The 23,636-nt window shown below is 40.4% G+C and overlaps 1 protein-coding gene across 1 annotated transcript in view; it reads right to left on the bottom strand.

Annotated features, from left to right (window-relative positions):
* LOC105748487 (olfactory receptor 56A1) overlaps positions 1-23,636 on the bottom strand; it is a 71,652-nt gene that overhangs the window by 31,108 nt on the left and 16,908 nt on the right. The window contains 5 exon segments of the mRNA XM_049712849.1: positions 2,220-3,540; positions 3,775-3,957; positions 3,959-4,355; positions 4,358-4,555; positions 22,792-22,856. Coding sequence (XP_049568806.1) covers positions 3,342-3,540; positions 3,775-3,957; positions 3,959-4,355; positions 4,358-4,555; positions 22,792-22,856 — 1,042 coding nt within the window. The 3' untranslated portion in view covers positions 2,220-3,341.

Genomic DNA, 23,636 nt, shown 5'->3' with positions numbered 1-23,636 from the left:
CTGCCATTCAAGACTGGGCTTTTTGACTATCCTGTTCCCCCATCCCCTTTTTCTACATGTAGATTCACCCCAAAGCCTACCTTAGGACCACTGTGTCCCATTCCTTGAACCACCTGCACTGGGCTTGACAATTCTGTGAGAACCTGTGGTCCTCTTAACTTCTCTCCTTAGAACCAGAGCAGAGAGCCACCCTTATGTACATGGCATATCTGTTTGTGCCCTGCTTCTATGAAACTAGAGATGCACTGTAGACACTGTCAACTCTTGACTTATCACTTCAGTCTCGTAAATAAGGGGATGTTCACTGAGCCCCTGGATGTGCAAAAATTGTGCTAGTTACTGTGAGGAATGACAACTGGTGTGTTGGTCCCTACATCCTTACAAATCCCTACAACAAGTTGGTAGTATCTATCCCCGTGTGCTCCCAGTTTGAGTCAAGCTTCTCATAATTATGTCAGCTGTTTGCATTGATCTAGAGAAGCCTAGCTGAGGAATTAAGACCCGAATTTTGTCCAACTAACAGACTCTTATTTGAGTTCTTTCTGGGTTTGCAGCTGGGAAAGCATAACAAAGGTAGAGAAAGCACTCCTACAGACCAACAGAGTAGACCAGATGTTTGAAAATATTCCTTGACAATATGTACCATATTCCTATGAATTATATTCTTTCTGTTAGATCTTTTTTTAAAACTCATTTTTATAATCATCCACAGAAGGCTCTTATGAAAATTAAATGTTATCATGCACAAACACTGGTATATTGCAAGTGTTCAAAATATTTGAGCTTTTAATTTCATGATTATTACTATAATTATTATCATTATATAAGGACACTGAGATTATTAGTATCATTAGGCAAGTGGTATTGAAGTTGGCCCTTCTGTCCTCTGAGGGACAGTAGGAGATGGTGGTGCATAAAATTCTTCCGGCAACCATGAGATGGAGAGAATTCCTATTAAAGAATTTCTTTTTAAAAAAATGATAAATACTGAATCATACCTGTGGCTCTGCCTTGAGTAAATAAGAAGCATGTCTGAGGGCATTAAGAGCCCCTTCTTGTAGGGAAATGGATGTCATTTTTCTTTCCCACTGTTATTGAGTGTGGCTTTAGAAGAATCTGCCCCTGGAACCCACATCAGCATTGAGTTGCAGTTACTTTAATCCCCACAGGGTGGGGCAGTTGATCTCCATTCCTGTTGCCGGCTTAATGCCAAATTCTTTCCTAACTATGAAAGCTGCCCCTATAGCATTATGTCACATCTCTTTTTTTGTCTGCACCAGAGGACTTGATTCTGTCTGTGTCTCACTGGGAGGCATGCTGTACTGCAGAGTTCTGCTATAGCTGTCCTTCATGTGGTACTAAGTTTTCAGACTCAAGCAATTGGAGCTGTGCCAATAATTAACTCTTGCCTCTCAGCCCTAGACCCTCCCAGCCAAACATCTTGTGATACTGGGACTTAGACTATAGGACCCTTGGTCAGCCAGCTCCCTCTTAGTTTCCACCTACAGAGAGCAACAGAGAAAGACTGAAGGGTTGAAGCAGAGGAGGGGATATTTGGTCCCTCCTGTCTCTTCCTCTCGTCGGTTTCCCTCAGCAATGACTCTTCCTCCTGGCAGTGGAATTGGTTGTAGCCTCCAGGATTGGTTGGTTGGTTGGTTGGTTGGGTTTTGGATTTTGTTTGGGTTTGGGTTTGGGTTTTGTTTGGGCTTTAGAACTTCCAGGATCAAATCAGCCTCACTGAACTCCCTAAGAGATACCGCCAGCAGGATAGAGTCCTACCTCAGAGGTCTCAGTCCAGGCTGTAAGGGCACATCCTCGGAGGTCCTGTGACACTAGTAGCATTCAGAGGCAGCACTCGTCCTCAGAGTTGTGGGAGTAGTTCAACGAGCCCACCACCAACCTGTTGTCTCCTAATGACCAAATGCTTCCCAAGTATAAGGTTCTTTTTTTTTTAATGACCAGTGTTTTTTGGTTTTTGTTTTTGGTCACACCATGCAGCATATGGGATCTTAGTTCCCCAACCAGGGATCAAACCTGTGACCCCTGCAGTGGAAGTGTGGAGTCCTAACCACTGGACCACCAAGGAATTCCAAGTATAAGGTTCTTCCTGCAGGTACTATCTCTGTGTTACCTCAGCATCCCCCTCCATTTTTTTTTTTTTTGGTTTTTTTTTTTTTTTGGTTTTCAAGTCTGCAATACTTATTTAATCAAGTGCTTACCTTAAATTCTCTAAAAATAGCCAGTGGTGGGGCTTCCCTGGTGGCACAGTGGTTGAGAGTCCGCCTGCCGATGCAGAGGACACGGGTTAGTGCCCCGGTCCGGGAAGATCCCACATGCCGCGGTGTGGCTAGGCCCGTGAGCCATGGCCGCTGAGCCTGCGCGTCCGGAGCCTGTGCTCTGCAAAAGGGAGAGGCCACAACAGTGAGAGGCCCGCGTACCGCAAAAAAAATAAATAAATAAAAAATAAATAAATTTAAAAAAATTAAAATAGCCAGTGGGATTTATTTTCTCCTGACTGGACCCACTGTTACCCAGAAACCTGACACTGTGCTGTGTCTTCCCACCTTCAACTAGAGCTCTTGGGAAGAGTCAACAAGTAAGACTTGACTTTCAGTTCACTGCATGTGCAGCTTAAACACGTGGAGAAGTGGTCAACACACTGACCTGATTTCCCAATTTTTACCCCATTGGTATCCCCCCTCCATACCCCTCTCTCAACCTGTATCCTCATTCTCTAGACTCCCTGAAGGTTGTGAGGCTGCGTAGGACATAGTATGAGGCTGGCATTGCTTTATATTATTATGAGTGCTCTTTCCCTTTGGTCCTGCAGATGCTTTGTCAGATAGGACTCTGCCTTCTCTGAGAACCCCCTGGCTCTCAAAATAGTAGGTACAAGCAGGAAACACCTATGGACATCCAGAAGGACAAAACACAGGCAAAGGAGAGTAGGGTAGAGGCCTGGTCTCCAGCTTCAATTGCACAAGAAGGGGCATTTCTCTAGAAAGACACCAGGCTGTAGAGCCTAGATTTTAATCTCTGCTCTATCACTTCCCAGATATATGATCTCCAGCAGTTTGTTCTCTTAAAATTATATTTTTTCTGCTATGTAAAATAGAAGTAATAGTACCTACAAGAATGTTGTGAAGATTAATTTACTTCACTATAATTGCCCAGGCTCAAAGCAATTACTCAAGAAAAATGAGTTTCTTCCTCTTGCCTACCCCATCCTGAAATAGGTAAGAATAAAGGAAGAAACCTGGGTCAGGCTTTTCTCTAGCTCACGTCTGGGCAAAATCACTGAGAAGGAAGGGGAGAGAGAATTAGAAATCTATTTTACATATTCACATCCCTCTCTGCAGCAATTTCTGAATTCCTTGTTTTATCTCTTTGGTTTGAACCCCATATACAATAGGGTTCAAGGCAAGGGATATGAAGTGGTGAAGAACATTGAGCAGAATCAGGGTGTCCACGGGGATGCTCTTTCTGGCCACAACTGTCAACACCACAACCAGCAGGACGGTGCTGAAGAAGAGGATGAGGGGGCTTCCCTGGTGGTGCAGTGGTTGAAAGTCCGCCTGCCGATGCAGGGGACACAGGTTCGTGCCCCGGTCCGGGAGGATCCCACATGCCGCGGAGCGGCTGGGCCCGTGAGCCATGGCCACTGGGCCTGCGTGTCCAGAGCCTGTGCTCCGCAACGGGAGAGGCCACAACAGTGAGAGGCCCGCGTACTGCAAAAAAAAAAAAAAAAAAAAAAAAAAAAAGAAGAGGATGAGGATGGCGTGGGAGCCACACATGCTCAGAGCCTTGACTGCAGCCCCCTCAGCCTTGAACTTGAGCACAGCTCTTAGGATGAAGATGTAGGAGATGAAGATGAGGATGAAATCTGAGCCTAGTAAGGTCCAACCAGCTACAGATTGGTAGATTCTGTTCAGGGTGAAATTGTCACAGGAGAGCTGGACACAGGTTGGCACAGATGCAGTTCGCAATGACATTTTTCCCACAGTAGAGGAGCTAGGCAGAGAGAATGGGAATGGGTACAGTGAGAAGGGCATTTTGTATGACAACGAAGACACTAGCCTTGGCCACAGAGTGGTTAGTGATGATGGATGGGTATCTCAGTGGATGGCAGATGGCCACATAGCGGTCATAGGCCATGACCATGAGTGTGCAGGACTCCATGGCGAGGAAATTATTCATGATGAACATCTGGAGGAAACAGGCAGAGAAGCTGATGGACTTGAGGTCAAACCAGAAGATGGCCAGGACCTTGGGGATGGCAGTGAGGCAGAGCACCATGCCCAGGAGGGAGGGCAAGCTGAGCAGGTAGTACATGGGCTCGTGCAGAGAGGCCTCAGCTGGATGGTGATCAGGAGGGTGGCGCTGGCCCCCATGGCCAGAATGAAGAGGAGGCTGAGGGACAGGGACAGCCAGTGCTGCCAACTCTGGTAGCTGGGGAAGCAGATGAGGAGGAATTCAAAGACTGGAGCTGTGGAGTCGTTGCTGGGTGATGCCATCCAATGAATCTTGAGCTGAGAAGTCTTTTCTTGACTATTTTCTTGGGCAGATACAAGAGGTAATTTTATCTAATTGACTTCAAGAATAACAATAGGTAGTAACCTTACAATATTAAAAATGTTCAACAAATTAATTCAGTATGGTACCAGTGTAAGAAAAGCAAAACAATAGCATAATGTAGAAGTTGCTTTCTCAATGAAAATTTTGACAAGCACGGGACCAACTTGTCAGCTAAGCAGAAGTTTAATAACATGAGAATATGAATGGCCATTAAACTTTTTTTTTTTTTTTTTTTTTGCCGTACACGGGCCTCTCACTGCTGTGGCCTCTCCCGTTGCAGAGCACAGACTCTGGACGCACAGGCTCAGCGGCCATGGCTTACGGGCCCAGCCGCTCCGCGGCATGTGGGATCTTCCCGGACCGGGACACGAACCCATGTCCCCTGAATCGGCAAGCGGACTCTCAACCACTGCGCCACCAGGGAAGCCCCAGGAAGCCCCACCACTAAGCTTTTTTAAAAGGGTATCATTAGTGATCTGAACATGACTAATTCATTGGACTGGTGGCAATAGAAACCAGAATGAAAGGAGTTGAAGATTTAAGTGAGGAAATGTAAATAGGGAGGGCTGACTATGTAGCTAAAAGGTTCGTTTCAAGCTTGTCATTAAAGAAAAGAGCAAGACAGAAATGGGGAAAGATTATGAATTCAGAAGGAAAGTAAGATAAATGAAGTAGTTAGTTCATTGAGAATGCAACTTCTACTATTATTATAGTTTCTTTGTAGCCCTTTACACATAGATTTTGTACCCTTCTGTCTCCCTCCACCCGACTCAAATATCTGAGGTCAAATAACATGCACTTTTCATTTATACACACCAACATTCTCTAACACCTCATAGATACTTAACAAAAGCCTGCTGAAAAAGGTTTTTTAGTTCCTGGACCTTGGTGTTTACACTGATGGGAAATTTCAAGGAAGGAAAGTGAAAGTGGAGAATTAACCAGAGTTGCAGTGCCGAAGGGAATCCTGAGGAAGGGAAAGGAGAAGCTCTGATCAATACTACGAATGGTGGCTATATTTTAAATGGATAACCAACAAGGACCTACTGTATAGCACAGGGAACTCTGCTCAATATTATGTAACAACCTGAATGGGAAAAGAATTTGAAAAAGAATAGATACATGTATATGCATTACTGAATCACTTTGCTGTACACCTGAAATTATCACATTGTTAATCAACTATACTCCAATATAAAATAAAATTTTTTTAATTTAAAATATTTTAATAAATACTTTTTAAAACTACTACAAATACTGGTCACTGAGGGTCTGTGTGGTGGACTTCAGAGGATGGACTGGGCATGACACAAAATGCATGTTGGAACTTGGAGGCTTATTCATGCCACTGTCTGCAGGTGCTCCTCGATAGCCTGTCCCTTGGTGAGTGGGAAAACCCTGGGCTAGGTCTCTGACTTAATAAATCTTTTGCCCTTGCCCTAAAACAAACACAGAACCACTCTATTGCTCCGAATATGTTAGTAAGAATTTTCTTGAATTCCTTCGGTTTAAATTATTACTAACTTTATCCATACAAAATCTCAGGAGACGAGGGGAAGATGGCGGAAGAGTAAGACGCGGAGATCACCTTACTCCCCACAGTTACACCAGAAATACATCTACACGTGGAACAACTCCTACAGAACACCTACTGAACGCTGGCAGAAGACCTCAGACCTCCCAAAAGGCAAGAAACTCCCCACGTACCTGGGTAGGGCAAAAGAAAAAAGAATAAACAGAGACAAAAGAATAGGGACGGGACCTGCACCAGTGGGAGGGAGCCGTGAAGGAGGAAAGGTATCCACACACTAGGAAGCCCCTTCGCGGGCGGAGACTGTGGGTGGCGGAGGCGGAAAGCTTCGGAGCCACGGAGGAGAGCGCAGGAACAGGGGTGCGGGGGGCAAAGCGGAGAGATTCCCGCACAGAGGATCGGTGCCGACCGGCACTCACCAGCCCGAGAGGCTTGTCTGCTCACCCGCCGAGGCGGGCGGGGGCTGGGAGCTGAGGCTCGGGCTTCTGTCGGAGCGCAGGGAGAGGACTGGGGTTGGCGGCGTGAACACAGCCTGCAGGGGGCTAGTGCGCCACGGCTAGCCGGGAGGGAGTCCGGGGAAAAGTCTGGACCTGCCGAAGAGGCAAGAGACTTTTTCTTCCCTCTTTGTTTCCTGGTGCGCGAGGAGAGGGGATTAAGAGCGCTGCTTAAAGGAGCTCCAGAGACGAGTGCGAGCCGCAGCTAAAAGCGCGGACCCCAGAGACGGGCGTGAGACGCTAAGGCTGCTGCTGCCGCCACCAAGAAGACTGTGTGCGAGCACAGGTCACTATCCACACCCCCCTTCCGGGGAGCCTGTGCAGCCCGCCACTGCAAGGGTCCCGGGACCCAGGGACAACTTCCCCGGGAGAACGCACGGTGCGCCTCAGGCTGGTGCAACGTCCCGCGGCCTCTGCCGCCGCAGGCTAGCCCCGCATTCCGTACCCCTCCCTCCCCCCGGCCTGAGTGAGCCAGAGTCCCCGAAGCAGCTGCTCCTTCAACCCCGTGCTGTCTGAGCGAAGAACAGACGCCCTCCGGCGACCTACACGCAGAGGCGGGGCCAAATCCAAAGCTGAGCCCCGGGAGCTGTGAGAACAAAGAAGAGAAAGGGAAATCTCTCCCAGCAGCCTCAGAAACAGCGGATTAAAGCTCCACAATCAACTTGATTAAAGCTCCACAATTAATCAACAGCGGATTAAAGCTCCACAGTACCCTGCATCTGTGGAATACCTGAATAGACACCGAATCATCCCAAATTGAGGGAGTGGACTTTGAGAGCAAGATTTATGATTTTTTCCCCTTTTCCTCTTTTTGTGAGTATGTGTATGCTTCTGTGTGAGATTTTGTCTGTATAGCTTTGCTTCCACCATTTGTCCTAGGGCTCTATCCGTCCGTTTTTTTTTTTCTTTTTAAAAAAATTTTTTTTCTTAATAATTATTTTTTATTTTAATAATTTTATTTTATCTTCTTTCTTTCTTTCTTTCTTTCTTTCCTTCCTTCCCTCCTTCCTTCCTTCCCTCGTTCCTTCCTCCCTCGTTCCTTCCTCCTTCCCTCCCTCCCTCCCTCCCTCCCTCTCTTCCTTCCTTCCTTCCTTCCTCTCTTTCTTTCTTTCTTACTTTCTACATTTTCTCCCTTTTATTTTGAGCCGTGTGGATGAAAGTCTCTTGGTGCTGCAGCCAGGAGTCAGTGCTGTGTCTCTGAGGTGGGAGAGCCAACTTCAGGACACTGGTCCACAAGAGACCTCCCAGCTCCACATAATATCAAACGGCGAAAATCTCCCAGATATCTCCATCTCAACACCAACACCCAGCTTCACTCAATGACCAGCAAGCTACAGTGCTGGACACCCTATGCCAAACAACTAGCAAGACAGGAACACAATCCCACCCATTAGCAGAGAGGCTGCCGAAAATCATAAGTCCAGAGACACCCCAAAACACACCACCAGACATGGACCTGCCCACCAGAAAGACAAGATCCAGCCTCATCCAGCAGAACACAGGCACTAGTCCCCTCCACCAGGAAGCCTACACAACCCACTGAACCAACTTTAGCCACTGGGGACAGACACCAAAAACAACGGGAACTACGAACCTGCAGCCTGCAAAAAGGAGACCCCAAACACAGTAAGATAAGCAAAATGAGAAGACAGAAAAACACACAGCAGATGAAGGAGCAAGAAAAAAACCCACCAGACCTAACAAATGAAGAGGAAATAGGCAGTCTACTTGAAAAGGAATTCAGAATAATGATAGTAAAGATGATGCCAAATCTTGGAAATAGAATAGACAAAATGCAAGAAACATTGAACAAGGACCTAGAAGAACAAAAGATGAAACAAGCAACGATGAACAACACAATAAATGAAATTAAAAATACTCTAGATAGGGCTCCCCTGGTGGCGCAGTGGTTGAGAGTCCACCTGCCGATGCAGGGGACACGGGTTCGTGCCCCGGTCCGGGAAGGTCCCACATGCCGCGGAGCGGCTGGGCCCGTAAGCCATGGCCGCTGAGCCTGCGCGTCCGGAGCCTGTGCTCCGCAACGGGAGAGGCCACAACAGTGAGAGGCCCGCGTATTGCAAAAAAAAAAAAAAAAACTGAGTCCTTTGGGAACTGTGTTGTATCATGCTCCTGCAGGTAGGAAGTGAGGATATGAAAGATGGAGTGGTTTGAAACTGAGGTAAGAACTTGCCGAGGAGCCAGAAACCAGGGATCTGGTGCATAAGCCTGACTCACAGACATGGTTGAAGATGTAGGAAAGAGACAATAGAGTCTTTATTACAATAATAACTCCAATGTTCTGAGTGCTTTATGAGCAACCTAAACTGCTTAAGTTCTTTATCTAATTTTTCTCATTGAATCATCTCTCTTAGATATGAAAGAGGAACTCTTTGGAGTAGAAACTATTAACCCTACTGTGTGTCGGGGATAGATAGAGAGATGGAGCCTTGCCCAAAGTCACACAGTTAGCCTCCATTCATAGCCACATCAATCTGACTCCAATGTCTGTGTTCTAAATGACTCATCCCCACTGTCGCCACTATTCTGATAAATGTGACTATAGCTATTGAAATCCTAAACAAAATCCTAGTGCATAGAGTTCGGAAAACTGTTAAGATTTGTTTAATTGATAAATATATTTATCCCCTAAAAAATGCAGAGAGAGTTCAACATAAGGAAATCTGACAATCTAACTTAACACATCAAGGTTGTAGATAAGATATGGGAATAAAATCATACAAATCACAAGGAGATTTGAATCCTAGCTCTGACATTTGCTATTTGTGTGACCCATCCATCAAACAAATACTACCTACTATGCTCCACAAACTGTATTAGACACTGTGTACATGGTAAATAAGGCAAACATGATCCCTGTTTTCACCAAGAGTTCATTCCAATTATGTGGTTGTTAAAAGAAAATAGGCATCTCTAAATGTACTTCTTTGAGTAATTTCTGAGATATGTTGTTTAGCAAAGAAGCAAGTGACAAAAACAGTACATAGAATGCTACACAAAATAATTTTGTAATGCTATACCAAGAATGCAATATAAAAAAGTGTATGTATATATACACTTTCTTATATGTTCTTAGATATAATCAAATTACCTCTGGAAGGATACACAAGAAACCTGTAAGAGTAATTCCTTCTGAGAAAGACAAATGTGTCAAACTTGGCAGACAGGAGTAAAAATGGTACGTTAGAGATTGCTGGTTGTTTCCCCAATGCCCCAATTCTTCCTTAGTAACAAAAAAACATTATTTTATTTGGGTACTCATGTATACTGACAAAGTACTATACCTCTCAGATTCCAAATGTTAGTAGATGTCATTTCACAAAGTTTCCAAGAAAACTCTCTAATGTGAACTAACTCAGCTGAGACATGAAGGTCATTTACCCTCCCTGCTTCCACATGGAACAGGCACAGGATTGATGCCTGAATTTCTAGCAGCCACCTTAAACTATTATATGCAGTCAGAAATAATACTAATATAGAGAAAGAATTACTTTTACTGAATACCTTTTTTAATTTTTAAAACTTTGAACTACATGAATATATTTTCTATTTCTTAATTAAATATGTTTTAATTTTATTCTTTTGATCATACAGTTAAAATGCAGAAAGCTTTGGTAATTTTACAAAAGAAAATATACAAAATCCTGTCATATGCCATCATAGAGCATTATTACGGGAGCATTACTTTAGATAAGTGGGATCAAAAAGGCCTTAAGGAATAGAGATATGATGAATGGGAAGAAAAACAAGAGTAGAAGCAGAGAAGCCAGTCAGAAGACTATTACTTGGTCCAGGCAAGAGATGGTGGCCTGGACCAGATTGGTGGTAGAGGAAATAAATTTGAGTGGCAAAATTTTGGAAGAATAGTCAAGTAAATATACAGATGCATTAGAAATGAGGTATTCAATGTAGAAATCAAATATAATTCTTAGGATTCTCTGATAACCTGGTGGATATGGACCCATTTACTGTAATGGCATCACATAGTAAGATTTCTGGGTATTGTTGAGTTTACATTTGAAGTTTGTGATGATAAATTTAATGTGAAGTCAACAAGTTTATTTATGGGATATTTTTCTAGAAAGCTTCAACCTTCCACAGAGGAGACATATTTAGATTTAATCATTTTCCATTATTTCAAGCAGCTACAATGGAGGGTGAGAACAAAGGAGGTTAGATTATTTCCAAGAGCGTAATTGAATGACGGGCCATAGAATCTAAGCTTGACAGGAATAAAGTCAAGTAAAGAGAGGGATATATAATAGAATGAAGGGGATTCTTTCAGTGGCTTGGTAATCTTTAGATCCAACAATTGTGACTGTACTAAGGATAGTTAAAAATTTGAGCCTGCAGTTAGAAGGTGACAATCAGATAGTAGGATGTTTTGAATCTAAGTTTTAGAGGTGGGTCAACCATGAACATGAGGTAAGTCAAAAACTGGGAGTTTAAACAAGAAAGGTTAAGTTTTGAGCAAAAGCTGAACTGAGTATTCAAGCATTTCCAGTTTTCCCAGCCATGGGATGCCCACTGCATGCAAATGACATTCTCATGAAAAATAAATGCATAGAAGTGAAGTAATTAATAATTATAGGAGGGATACATATAGTATAATTTCTTAAATTAAGGATAAATCTGAGAAAAGTTTGGGAGAAGTTTAGACTTCAGACAAAGAATATGTTCAACAGAGAAATGATTTGAGATATGAATTTTTAGTCTGTAGGCTCCCACTGACTTTAGACAAATAATTTAATTAGGCAATAAGTAATTCATTTCCTTCTTGTCTCAGCTGATGCACCTATAGACACAACTGCCTGGGAGGTACCTTGCATTAGAAAATGGACAGAAACTTATTCTGGTGCCCTTTATAAATCTGTCTGGGATTGGTGTAATTGTAGCCGTCTGCTGCTTGTATGGCACTTCCTGATGGTTTATATTGCACTGGAGGATTGAGTTCATCGGTAATAGATAGAAATGAGGAGAACAAATAGATAACAACTCTGGGCAAGCAGGGCAGGAGCTGTTTCTGCTGGGAACTTAGCACAGCTCTATTGTCTTGTGCTGGGAGATGTGCACCTGGAACACAATAGGGCTGTGCGGAGATAGCACCAGAACAGACTAATGGCCAAACTGAAATTTCAAAAGGGATGCTACAATCAAGCCCATAAAAAGTGAAACGGCTGCTTTGTAGTTCCCTCTCCTCCCATCTTTATTTTTACTGTTTCCCATGAGTTCCTAACTGATGACCTTTAAATGTGTCCCTGGGTGGGGGGAGGCGGGGGGGGGGGGGGTAGGTGGTGGTGGGATGAATTGGGAGATTGGGATTGACATGTATACACTGATGTGTATAAAATGGATAACTAATAAGAACCTGCTGTATAAAAGATAAATAAATAAAATTTTAAAAAGAAAAAATATAAGGGAAAATTTTTTTAAGTTTTAAAAATAAACATAGAATTGCAAACTAATGTAAGTGCAATGAAGGAAAGAAATTCAGTCTTTACAGAATAAACATAGCTCACTTTGGAACTTATTTATCAGATACATTACCATAAAAAAAAAAGGTGTCCCTGAATTCATTGACTTCTTACATTTGTTTTCTACTTATAAACACTGATGGGTTTTTCTCACCAGTCCAATACTCATCTTTTGAATCTCACTCTGAACAATACAGCCCAATCAACAGTCATTTTAAATTTTTCCTCCAATTACAAAATAATACATTGACATTCTAGCATTCAGATTATGATATTGTACATCATTTAAAGTCCAGCAAGGGACTTACTGGTGGTCCAGGAGTTAAGACTCCACGTTTCCAATGCAGGGGACGCAGGTTCGATCCCTGGTCGGGGAATTAAGATCCCACATGCCCCGCAGTGTGGCCAAAATAAAAAAGTCCAGCAAAATCTCACCCATTAGAAATAACTGGTGTAAACAATCTGTTGTGTGGTTTTCACCTATTTTTATGTCTATGTTAAGATTTTATATATGTATATATATGATATTATTTATATCTGTTTAACTTATATACATGGGTCTGTTATAGACTCTTTATTATATCCTGTGCCTTTTAGGCAAAACCATTTTATAGATCATGAGTTTGTAGTATGTTTTATTATCTAATCTAAGGTGTGACTTGTATCTTTTTAAAAACTCTCTTCCATTTAGTGAAACTTTCACCTTCCATATACATTTTAGAAAAACTGTAACAAACGTTCCTCTGAAAATCTTGCTGGAGTGTTTCTTGAAATTGCATTGAATTTATCGATTAATCTGGGGAGAACTGACATCTTAAAAATGTTCATGTGTCCTCCCCACGTATATTGTTTTTCTCTACATTTAATCAGATCTTCACTTAAATACATTAACAAATTTTTAAATTATGTCCTTAAAGGTCTTGTGTATTTGTTATGATGCCAATTTCTACCTATTAATAAGTTTTTCCTACTGTAAGTGGTATGTTTATTTCTAATATTTTTAGATAATTTTGCTGGTATAAAAAAAACTATTGACTTTTTCAAGTTTATCTTATATTTGAACATCTTACTGAACATATAACTAGTTCTAAAAATTGCTTATTATTTTAAATTATTGTATCATATAAAACTCATGTTAATTTAACCATTTTTATTCTGATCCTTAAAACTCCTCTTTCTTCCTTGATGTATTGTGCTGGTCAGCACTTCCTCTTTTACACTGAACTGCAGCAATGACAAGGGCATTCGGCTGTGTTCCTCTCAGTGCATTGCCCTTGGCGAAAGGGGGCTGCCTCCTCCAAGGTTATGCTCCCTTCCTGGGGCAACCCCCATCCAGTGACTAGTTGATGAAAGAGGAAGAAGGCCTGGCACACAAGTCTCAATAGAAAACTCTGAAAGTCCGTCCCAAGTTCCCTTTGGGGGTGGTTATGTGAGTTCTTGTCTTTGTTTTCTCAAATATTTTCGGAGAATTTCCACACATGCATGCACCGATCAGTACTCTGCTGAATACTTAAGGGGGTCCCTCTATAGATTTTTGGAATTCTCTTTCTAGGCAATTCTCTTTTCTCCAGTACTCTACCCTGTGAATTCCAGCTGCACTGGCCTCCCCTGACTCCCATGTCCTCAACACAGGAAGACTGTTAGGCTATGCTGAAGTTCACCCTCCCTTTGACATGGCCTGGAATCCCTCTCCAGAACACTGCAACAATCTTTCTCCAGTAAAATGAACTTACCTCGTTTGTTTCCTATCCTCCATTGCCTAATGTCCATTGTCTTCAGAACCATTGTTTCATATATTTTGTCCAGGTTTTGTTATTATTGTTTCAAGTGAGAGGATAAATCTAGAACTTGTCACTCCATATTTAAAAGCTGAAGTCTCTCTTGAATATGTATAATCATGCTGGACAAACAGATGAAAGCACCATCCAACCTCCGACACCTCCCTGGGTTCAGGGTTGGATTTGTGACTGCATAAGCCCTCTACTCTACCCACAGCCAGGAGAGATATGTTTTACATCTGAAGACTTGGTATCTTAGGAGGACTATATACCACAATAAAAGGGAATACACTTCTGGGGGAACCTGAGGTTACAGCAATTTGGGGACTCTAAAATATACCCAAGAAATATATATATGGCTGAGTCGCTTTTGCTGTGCACCTGAAAATATCACAACATTGTTAATTGGCTATACTCCAATATAAAATAAAAAGTTTAAATATGTATGTATGTATATATATATATATACCCAAGAAATTTTAAGAAAATAGATTTTAGGACTGGAGGAAGGGCAGTGGTGTGTAGAAATGGGAAATCAAATGAGATGTGACTACTTCAGGACCTTCAAGATTAAGAATGGCTCTTAGATCTATTTTTAAGTGGAGAGTCTATCAAAATTTTCTTCCCTGTGTGCAGAGACAGACAATAGGATGTGTACTCAGAATTAATATGAGTGTCTCAGGGAAGAACATGTAACTGTCAATCTTTTATTCACAGAGTTAGAGAGTTAAGCAAGGACAGCTACATGACCAGGACTCCAGGTTAATTACGTTGGGCTCTGGGGAACCCAATCTCTGTCTTCACTCATAAGAAGAGAACCTTATGCCAATATGCCTTGAAAAACCAAAGACTGGAGATAAAACCCACAGAAGTGTCAGCATGAAAATATAGTCATCTTTCTCTCCCTCTCACATATCCAACTGATAATCAAGTTCTGCTTATTCTTTAAAGAAATTCCTTAAAATATACTTTCTAACCAATTTTTCTTGCCTTTTGCAATTAAAGAAATCAAGAGCCTTCCAGCTCTCACTTTTCACCAAGTTTTTTAATACTCTAATGCCATATAATAAATACCTTTTCAAATCCAATATCTTCAATTTACCAGTCAAGAGACATTTCAAAAACAGAGATCATATTTGTTGAAAACAATGGATTAGTACTATCTACATTTCAAAGGCCTTTAAGAATTTTGGAATCTACTCACTGGAACCAGTGTTTAAGGACCTCTTAATAGAGTGGCCCTTGCTTTCAGTCTATGGAATTTTACAAATAAGAATTTTGTCTGACATTTGGGTACACCTACTGGATGAGCCCCAAACCTTAAATTTCCTACTACTGATATAAATAATGACACCACTGCCTACCAACTACAATAATATATTGTTTCCTCACCCATATTCACCAGATTGTGACATCCAGAAATTTAACCATATGCCATACTCTCTTCATTTGAGGCCCTTGAGTGCAGCTCCAGACTGTATGGTACATAATTCTGAGCAAACAGAATGTCCCCTATACCACCACAATCAGCTTTACCATTTCCCACATTACTGGTCTTCTTATTCCCCACATCTACCTCCACTTGGGTCCTCAGTGCCCTGGCCTTTCCATAAAGAGTATGAAGGTGTGTGAGGATTCTTCTGGGCATAAGCAGTATCATTATGAATATTATCCTTTTGCAACAGAAGCTGGAACAGTCATGATGAGATAAAGATGGTAACCTCTCTGAGTTCTGTGCCTCTCCTTAGTTCTTCCAGACTCTCAAGGGAGAGAATCTAGAGAGAAGATATCTCTCGGCAGCAGCAGATTCACAAAAATGGCCCAGAGATCGTGGCCTGCAGAGCAGAACTAGAGCTGCAATTGTATGCAAGGAAGGAGTGCTGTGTCAGAAGGGCTCTGGAGACAGACAGACTTGCACTTGTACTGATACTCCACCACTCACCAGATGTGACCTTTGTCAATATTTTTCCATAAATTATTGTTTTCTAATATATAAAGGGGAAGAATAATCCCTGCTCTGTAGTATTGTTATGCAGGTGAAATGATTTAAATATATAAATGTTTAGATACAAAGTTAGGTACCTAAGAATGTTAGCTACCTGTACTAGGTAAATGAATTTTGATACTAGAACAACAGAAACTGGGTAGGAAATGTTCACTATCCAAGTATTATGTGCTTTCTGGAATCACAAATGCTGAAATAGAAACAGAGGAAATAGAAACAGGTGTTTCTATAGAGAGTCTCCTGTGTATTTAAAGCCACCTCTGGGAGGAGCTGGAAGAAGTTGCTGCTGCAGGCGGCGCTGCATTAGGAAGACCAGATATCATCTTGTGCTACTGATCATATTGATATGTTCAGGAGAACCTGAGGCCCAGCAGTTATTATTACTTGCCAGGAGAGGAAAGAGAAAGGAGACACTGGAATTCTTGTAACGACTAGGCGTGTGGCTGAGAGGGTCTTGGTGCTCCAGCTGGGTGTCAAGCGTGAGCCTCTGAGATGGGGTAGCTGAGTTCAGGACATTGGACCACCAGAGACCTCCCAGCCCCACATAATATCAATCAGCGAGAACTCTCCCAGAGATCTCCATCTCAATGCTAAGACCCAGCTCCACTCAAACACCAGCAAACTCCAGTGCTAGACACCTGATGCCAAACAACTAGCAAGACAGGAACACAACCCCGCCCATTAGCAGAGAGGCTGCCTAAAACCATAATGAGTTCACAGACAACCCCAAACACAGCACAGGACATGGTCCTGCCCACCAGAAAGACAAGATCCAGCCTCATCCACCAGGACACAGGCACCAGTTGCCTCCACCAGGAAGTCTACACAACCCACTGAACCAACCTTAACAACTGGGGGCAGACACTGAAAACAACAGGAACTACAAACCTGCAGCCTGCAAAATGGAGACCACAAACACAATAAGTTAAGCAAAATGAGAAGACAGAGAAACACACAGCAGATGAAGGAGCAAGGTAAAAAGCCATCAGAACAAACAAATGAAGAGGAAATAGGCAGTCTACCTGAAAAAGAATTCAGAGTAATGACAGTAAAGATGATACAAAATCTTAGAAATAGAATGGAGACAATACAAGAAATGTTTAACAAGGACCTAGAAAAACTAAAGAGCAAACAAACAATGATGAACAAAAAAATAAATAAAATTAAAAATTCTCTAGAAGGAATAAATAGCAGAAAAACTGAGGCAGAAGAATGGATAAGTGACCAGGAAGATAAAATAGTGGAAATAACTACTGCAGAGCAGAATAAAGAGAAAAGAATGAAAAGAATTGAGGACAGTCTCTGAGACAACATTAAACACACCAACATTCGAATTATAGGGGTCCCAGAAGAGGAGAAAAAGAAAGGGACTGAGAAAATATTTGAAGAGATTATAGTTCAAAACTTCCCAAACATGGGAAAGCAAATAGTCAATCAAGTCCAGGAAACACAGTCCCATACAGGATAAATCCAAGGAGAAACATGCCAAGAAACATATTAATCAAACTATCAAAATTTAATACAAAGAAAAAGTATTAAAAGCAGCAAGGGAAAAGCAACAAATAACATACAAGGTAATACCCATAAGGTTAACAGGTGATCTTTCAGCAGAAACTCTGCAAGCCAGAAGGGAGTGGCATGACATATTTAAAGTGATGAAAGGGAAAAACCTACAGCCAAGGTTACTCTACCTGGCAAGGATCTCACTCAGATTTGACAGAGAAATTAAAACCTTACAGACAAGCAAAAGCTAAGAGAATTCAGCACCATCAAACCAGCTTTACAACAAATGCTAAAGGAACTTCTCTAGGCAGGAAACACAAGAGAAGGAAAAGATCTATAATAACAAACCCAAAACAATTAAGAAAATGGTAATAGGAACATACATATTGATAATTACCTTAAATGTAAATGGATTAAATGCTCCAACCAAAAGACATAGACTGGCTGAATGGATACAAAAACAAGACCCATATATATGCTGTCTACAAGAGACCCACTTCAGACCTAGAGAGGCATACAGACTGAAAGTGAGGGGATGGAAAAAGATATTCCATGCAAATGGAAATCAAAAGAAAGCTGGAGTAGCAATTCTCACATCAGACAAAATAGACTTTAAAATAGAGAGTATTACAAGAGGCATAGAAGGACACTACATAATGATCAAGGGATCAATCCGAGAAGAAGATATAACAATTGTAAATATTTATACACCCAACATAGAGGCACCTCAAAACATAAGGCAAATGCTAACAGCCAAAATAAGGGAAATTCACAGTAACACAATAATAGTAGGAGGCTTTAACACCACACTTTCACCAATGGACAGATCATCCAAAATGAAAATAAATAAGGAAACACAAGCTTTAAATGACACATTAAACAAGATTGACTTAATTGATATTTATAGGACATTCCATCCCCAAACAACAGAATACACTTTCTTCTCAAGTGCTCATGGAACATTCACCAGGATAGATCATATCTTGGGTCACAAATCAAGCCTTGGTAAATTTTAGAAAATTGAAATCATATCAAGTATATTTTCTGACCACAACACTATGAGATTAGATATCAATTACAGGAAAAAAACCTGTAAAAAATACAAACACGTGGAGGCTAAACAATACGCTCCTATACCAAGAGATCACTGAAGAAATCAAAGAGGAAATCAAAAAATACCTAGAAACAAAGGACAATGAAAACGTGAAGACCCAAAACCTATGGGATGCAGCAAAAGCAGTTCTAAGAGGGAAGTTTATAGCAATACAATCCTACCTCAAGAAACAAGAAAAATCTCTAATAAATAACCTAAACTTACACCTAAAACAATTAGACAAAGAATAAAAAAAAGACCCCAAAGTTAGCAGAAGGAAAGAAATCATAAAGATCAGATCAGAAATAAATGAAAAAGAAATGAAAGAAACAATAGCACAGATCAATAAAACTAAAAGCTGGTTCTTTCAGAAGATAAACAAAATTGAAAAACCACTAGCGAGATTCATCAAGGAAAAAAGGGAGAAGACTCAAATCAACAGAATTAGAGATGAAAAAGGAGAAGTAACAACTGACACTGCAGAAGAACAAAGGATCATGAGAGATTACTACAAGCAACTATATGCCAATAAAATGGACAACCTAGAAGAACTGGACAAATTCTGAGATAAGCACAACCTTCCGAGAATATACAAAGAAGAAAGAGAAAATTTAAACGGACCAATCACAAGCACTGAAATGGAAACTGTGATTAAAAATCCTCCAACAAACAAAAGCCCAGGACCAGATGGCTTCACAGGAGAATTCTATCAAACATTTACAGAACAGCTAGCACCTACCCTTCCCAAAGTCTTCCAATATATAGCAGAGAGAGAAACACTCCAAAACTCATTCCATGAGGCCACCATCACCCTGATACTAAAACCAGACAAAGGTGTCACACAAAAAAAGAAAACTACAGGCCAGTATCACTGATGAACATAGATGCAAAAATCCTCAACAAAATACTAGCAAACAGAATCCAACAGCACACTAAATGGATCATACACCATGATCAAGTGGGGTTTATTCCAGGAATGCAAGGATTCTTCAATATATGCAAATCAATCAATGTGATACACCATATTAACAAACTGAAGGATAAAAACCATATGATCATATCAATTGATGCAGAAAAAGCTTTTGAAAAAATTCACCACCCTTTATGATAAAAACCCTCCAGAAAGTAGGCATAGAGGGAACTTACCTCAACATAATAAAGGCCGTATATGACAAACCCACAACCAACGTCATTCTCAATGCTGAACAACTTAAACCATTTCCACTAAGATCAGAAACAAGAGAAGGTTGCCCACTCTCACCACTATTATTCAACATACTTTTGGAAGTTTTGGCCACAGCAATCAGAGAAGAAAAGGAAATAAAAGGAATCCAAATTGGAAAAGAAGAAGTAAAGCTGTCACTGTTTGCAGATGACACAATACTATACATAGAGAATCCTAAAGATGCTACCAGAAAACTACAAGAGCTAATCAATGAATTTGGTAAAGTAGCAGGATACAAAATTAGTGCACAGAAATCTCTTGCATTCCTATACACCTTATGAAAAATCTGAAAGAGAAATTATGGAAACACTCCCATTTACCACTGCAACAAAAATAATAAAATACCTAGGAATAAACCTACCTAAAGAGACAAAAGACCTGTATGCAGAAAACTATAAGACACTGATGAAAGAAATTAAAGATGATACAAACAGATGGAGAGGTATACCATGAAATTGGATAGGAAGCATCAACATTGTGAAAATGAATATACTACACAAAGCAATCTACAGATTCAATGCAATCCCTATCAAACTACCAATGGCACTTTTCACAGAACTAGAACAAAACATTTCACAATGTGTATGGAAACACAAAAGACCCTGAATAGCCAAACCAATCTTGAGAAAGAAAAACGGAGCTGGAGGAATCAGGCTCCTGGTCTTCAGACTATACTACAAAGCTACAGCAATCAAGAGAGTATGGTACTGGCACAAAAACAGAAATATAGATCAATGGAACAGGATAGAAAGCCCAGAGATAAACCCACTCACATATGGTCACCTTACTTTTGATAAAGGAGGCAAGAATATACAATGGAGAAAAGACAGCCTCTTCAATAAGTGGTGCTGAGAAAACTGGACAGCTACATGTAAAAGAATGAAACTAGAACACTCCCTAACACCATACACAAAAATAAACTCAAAATGGATTAAAGACCTAAATGTATGGCCAGACACTATAAAACTCTTAGAGGAAAACATAGGCAGAACACTCTTATGACATAAATCATAGCAATATCCTTATTGACCCACCTCCTAGAGAAATGGAAATAAAAACAAAAGTAAACAAATGGGACCTAATAAAACTTAAAAGCTTTTGCACAGCAAAGGAAACCATAAACAAGACGAAAAGACAACCCTCAGAATGGGCGAAAATATTTGCAAATGAAGCAACTGACAAAGGACTAATCTCCAAAATTTACAAGCAGCTCATGCAGCTCAATATCAAAAAACCAAACAATCCAATCCAAAAATGGGCAGAAGACCTTAATAGACATTTCTCCAAAGAAGATATACAGATTGCCAACAAACACATGAAAGGATGCTCAACATCACTAATCATCAGAGAAATGCAAATCAAAACTACAATGAGGTATCACCTCACACCAGTCAGAGTGGCCATCATCAAAAAATCTACAAACAATAAATGCTGGAGAGGGTGTGGAGAAAAGGGAACCTTCCTGCACTGTTGTTGGGAATGTAAATTGATATAGCCACTATGGAGAACAGTATGGAGGTTCCTAAAAAAACTAAAAATAGAGTTACCATACAACCCAGCAATCCCACTTCTGGACATATACCCTGAGAAAACCATAATTCAAAAAAGTCATGTACCACAATGTTCATTTCAACTCTATTTACAATAGTCAGCACATGGATGCAACCTAAGTGTCCATCGACAGATGAATGGATAAAGAAGATGTGGCACATATATACAATGGAATATTACTCAGCCATAAAAAGAAACGAAATTGAGTTATTTGTAGTGAGGTGGATGAGTGAGGTGGATGGACCTCGAGACTGTCATACAGAGTGAAGTAAGTCAGTAAGAGAAAAACAAATACCATATGCTAACACACATATATGGAATCTAAAGAAAAAATGGTTCTGAAGAACCTAGGGGCAGGACAGGAATAAAGATACAGACGTAGAGAATGTACTTGAGGACACGGGGAAGGGGATGGGTAAGCTGAGACAAAGTGAGAGAGTGGCATTGACATATATACACTACCAAATGTAAAATAGATAGCTAATGGGAAGCAGCTATATAGCACAGGGAGATCAGCTCAATGCTTTGTGACCACCTAGAGGGATAGGAAAGGCAGGGTGCGAGGGAGACGCAAGAGGGAGGGGATATGGGGATATATGTATATGTATAGCTGATTCACTTTGTTATACAGCAGAAACTAACACAACATTGTAAAGCAATTATACTCCAATTAAGATGTTAAAAAGAAAAATTAGATAACCAACCAGGACCTACTGTTTAGCACAGGGAACACTGCTCTATATTCAGTAATAACCTGAACGGGAAAAGAATTTGAAAAAGGATAGATACATGTATGTGTATAACTGAATCGCTTTGCTGTACACCTGAAACTAGCACAACATTGTTAATCAACTATGCTCCAATATAAAATAAATTTTTTATACTACTAAAACATACAACAACACAGGTTAAACTCAAGACCATTATGTTGCATGAAATAGACCAGTCACAAAAGGCTATACACTGCATGATTCCATTTATATGAGGTTCCACACAGATAAAAACCTGTCTATGGTGATAAAAATCATAACAGTGATTGTCTCTGGGGTAGGAGGAAGCAGAAGGCACTTTATCTGATGAAAACATTCTATATATTGAGAGGAGTGTGGGTTACATGGGTGTCTACAAATGTCAGAGGAAGGATTATTTGGAGCATCAAGAAAGAATAAAGAGTAATGAAAAGAGTAGGAATATGGGTAAATGCTTCTTCCCATGAATTTTTTATATCACATGCAATGATTAAAATGAAAGTTATTATACCATCTGACATTCAAGAAATAATATTTTAAAATGGGAAGAGTAAAGGTGCTAAATGGAACTAAGGTTTTACCATTAAAAGTGGTAAAATATTGTTTTCAGTGGACTGTGTATCATACATGTATATTTTAATAGAGCAACCACAAAGAAAACTATACAAAGCCATACACTCAAAAACTCTACAAATAAATCAAGAAGGAATGCTAAAAATCTTCAAGTAACCCACAGAAAGGCAAGAAAACAGAAACAGAGGGACTTCCCTGGCGGTCCAATGGTTAAGACTTCACCTTCCAATGCAGGGGGTATGGGTTCCCTCCTTGGTGGCGGAGCGAAGCTCCCACACGCCTTGAGGCTAAAAAACCAAAACATAAAACGGAAGCAATATTGTAACAAATTCAATAAAGACTTTAAAAATGGTCCACATAAAAAAAAACCTTAAATAACAGAAACAGAGGACTGAGACAAAGAAACAAATAATAAAATGTCAGACTTAAGCCCTAATATATTAAAAATTACCTGAACCATGAATGGTCTAAACACACAAGTTAAAAAAACAGGGACTGGCAAAGTAGATGGAAAAAAAAAAAGAAAACACACCCCAATCGTATGCTGTTAAGAAATTCACTTCATATCCAATGACATAGATAGGTTGAAAATAAAAGGAATATATATATATATATATAATTATACAAACATTCATCAAAACAGCAGGAGTGGCTATATCAATAGCAGATGAAGTAGACTACAAAGCAAAAAAAATTGCTAGTGACAAAGAGACACATTACATAATAATAAAAGCATCAATTCACCAGGAAGATATATCCTAAGCATGTATACACCAAACAACAAAGCCTCAAAACACATTAAGCATAAACTGAAATAACTGAAAAGAAAAATAGACAAATCACAATTATAATTCAGTACTTCAAAACCCCCTCGGTGTTGAAGTTCTTCTATCTCTGCAACTGATAGAACTACTAGACAGAAAACGAACAAGGATATAGGATAACTGACCAACATAACCAACCAACAGGATCTGGTTGACATACATAGAAGACCACCTAACAAGTGACCATACATCTTTTTAAATCAAGCACCCATGGACAATTACCAAGATAGACCTTATTAGGAA

This window comes from Orcinus orca, chromosome 8 (assembly GCF_937001465.1).
Source record: "Orcinus orca chromosome 8, mOrcOrc1.1, whole genome shotgun sequence".
Taxonomy (NCBI): domain Eukaryota; kingdom Metazoa; phylum Chordata; class Mammalia; order Artiodactyla; family Delphinidae; genus Orcinus; species Orcinus orca.
This window is presented reverse-complemented; position numbering and strand designations above follow the sequence as displayed.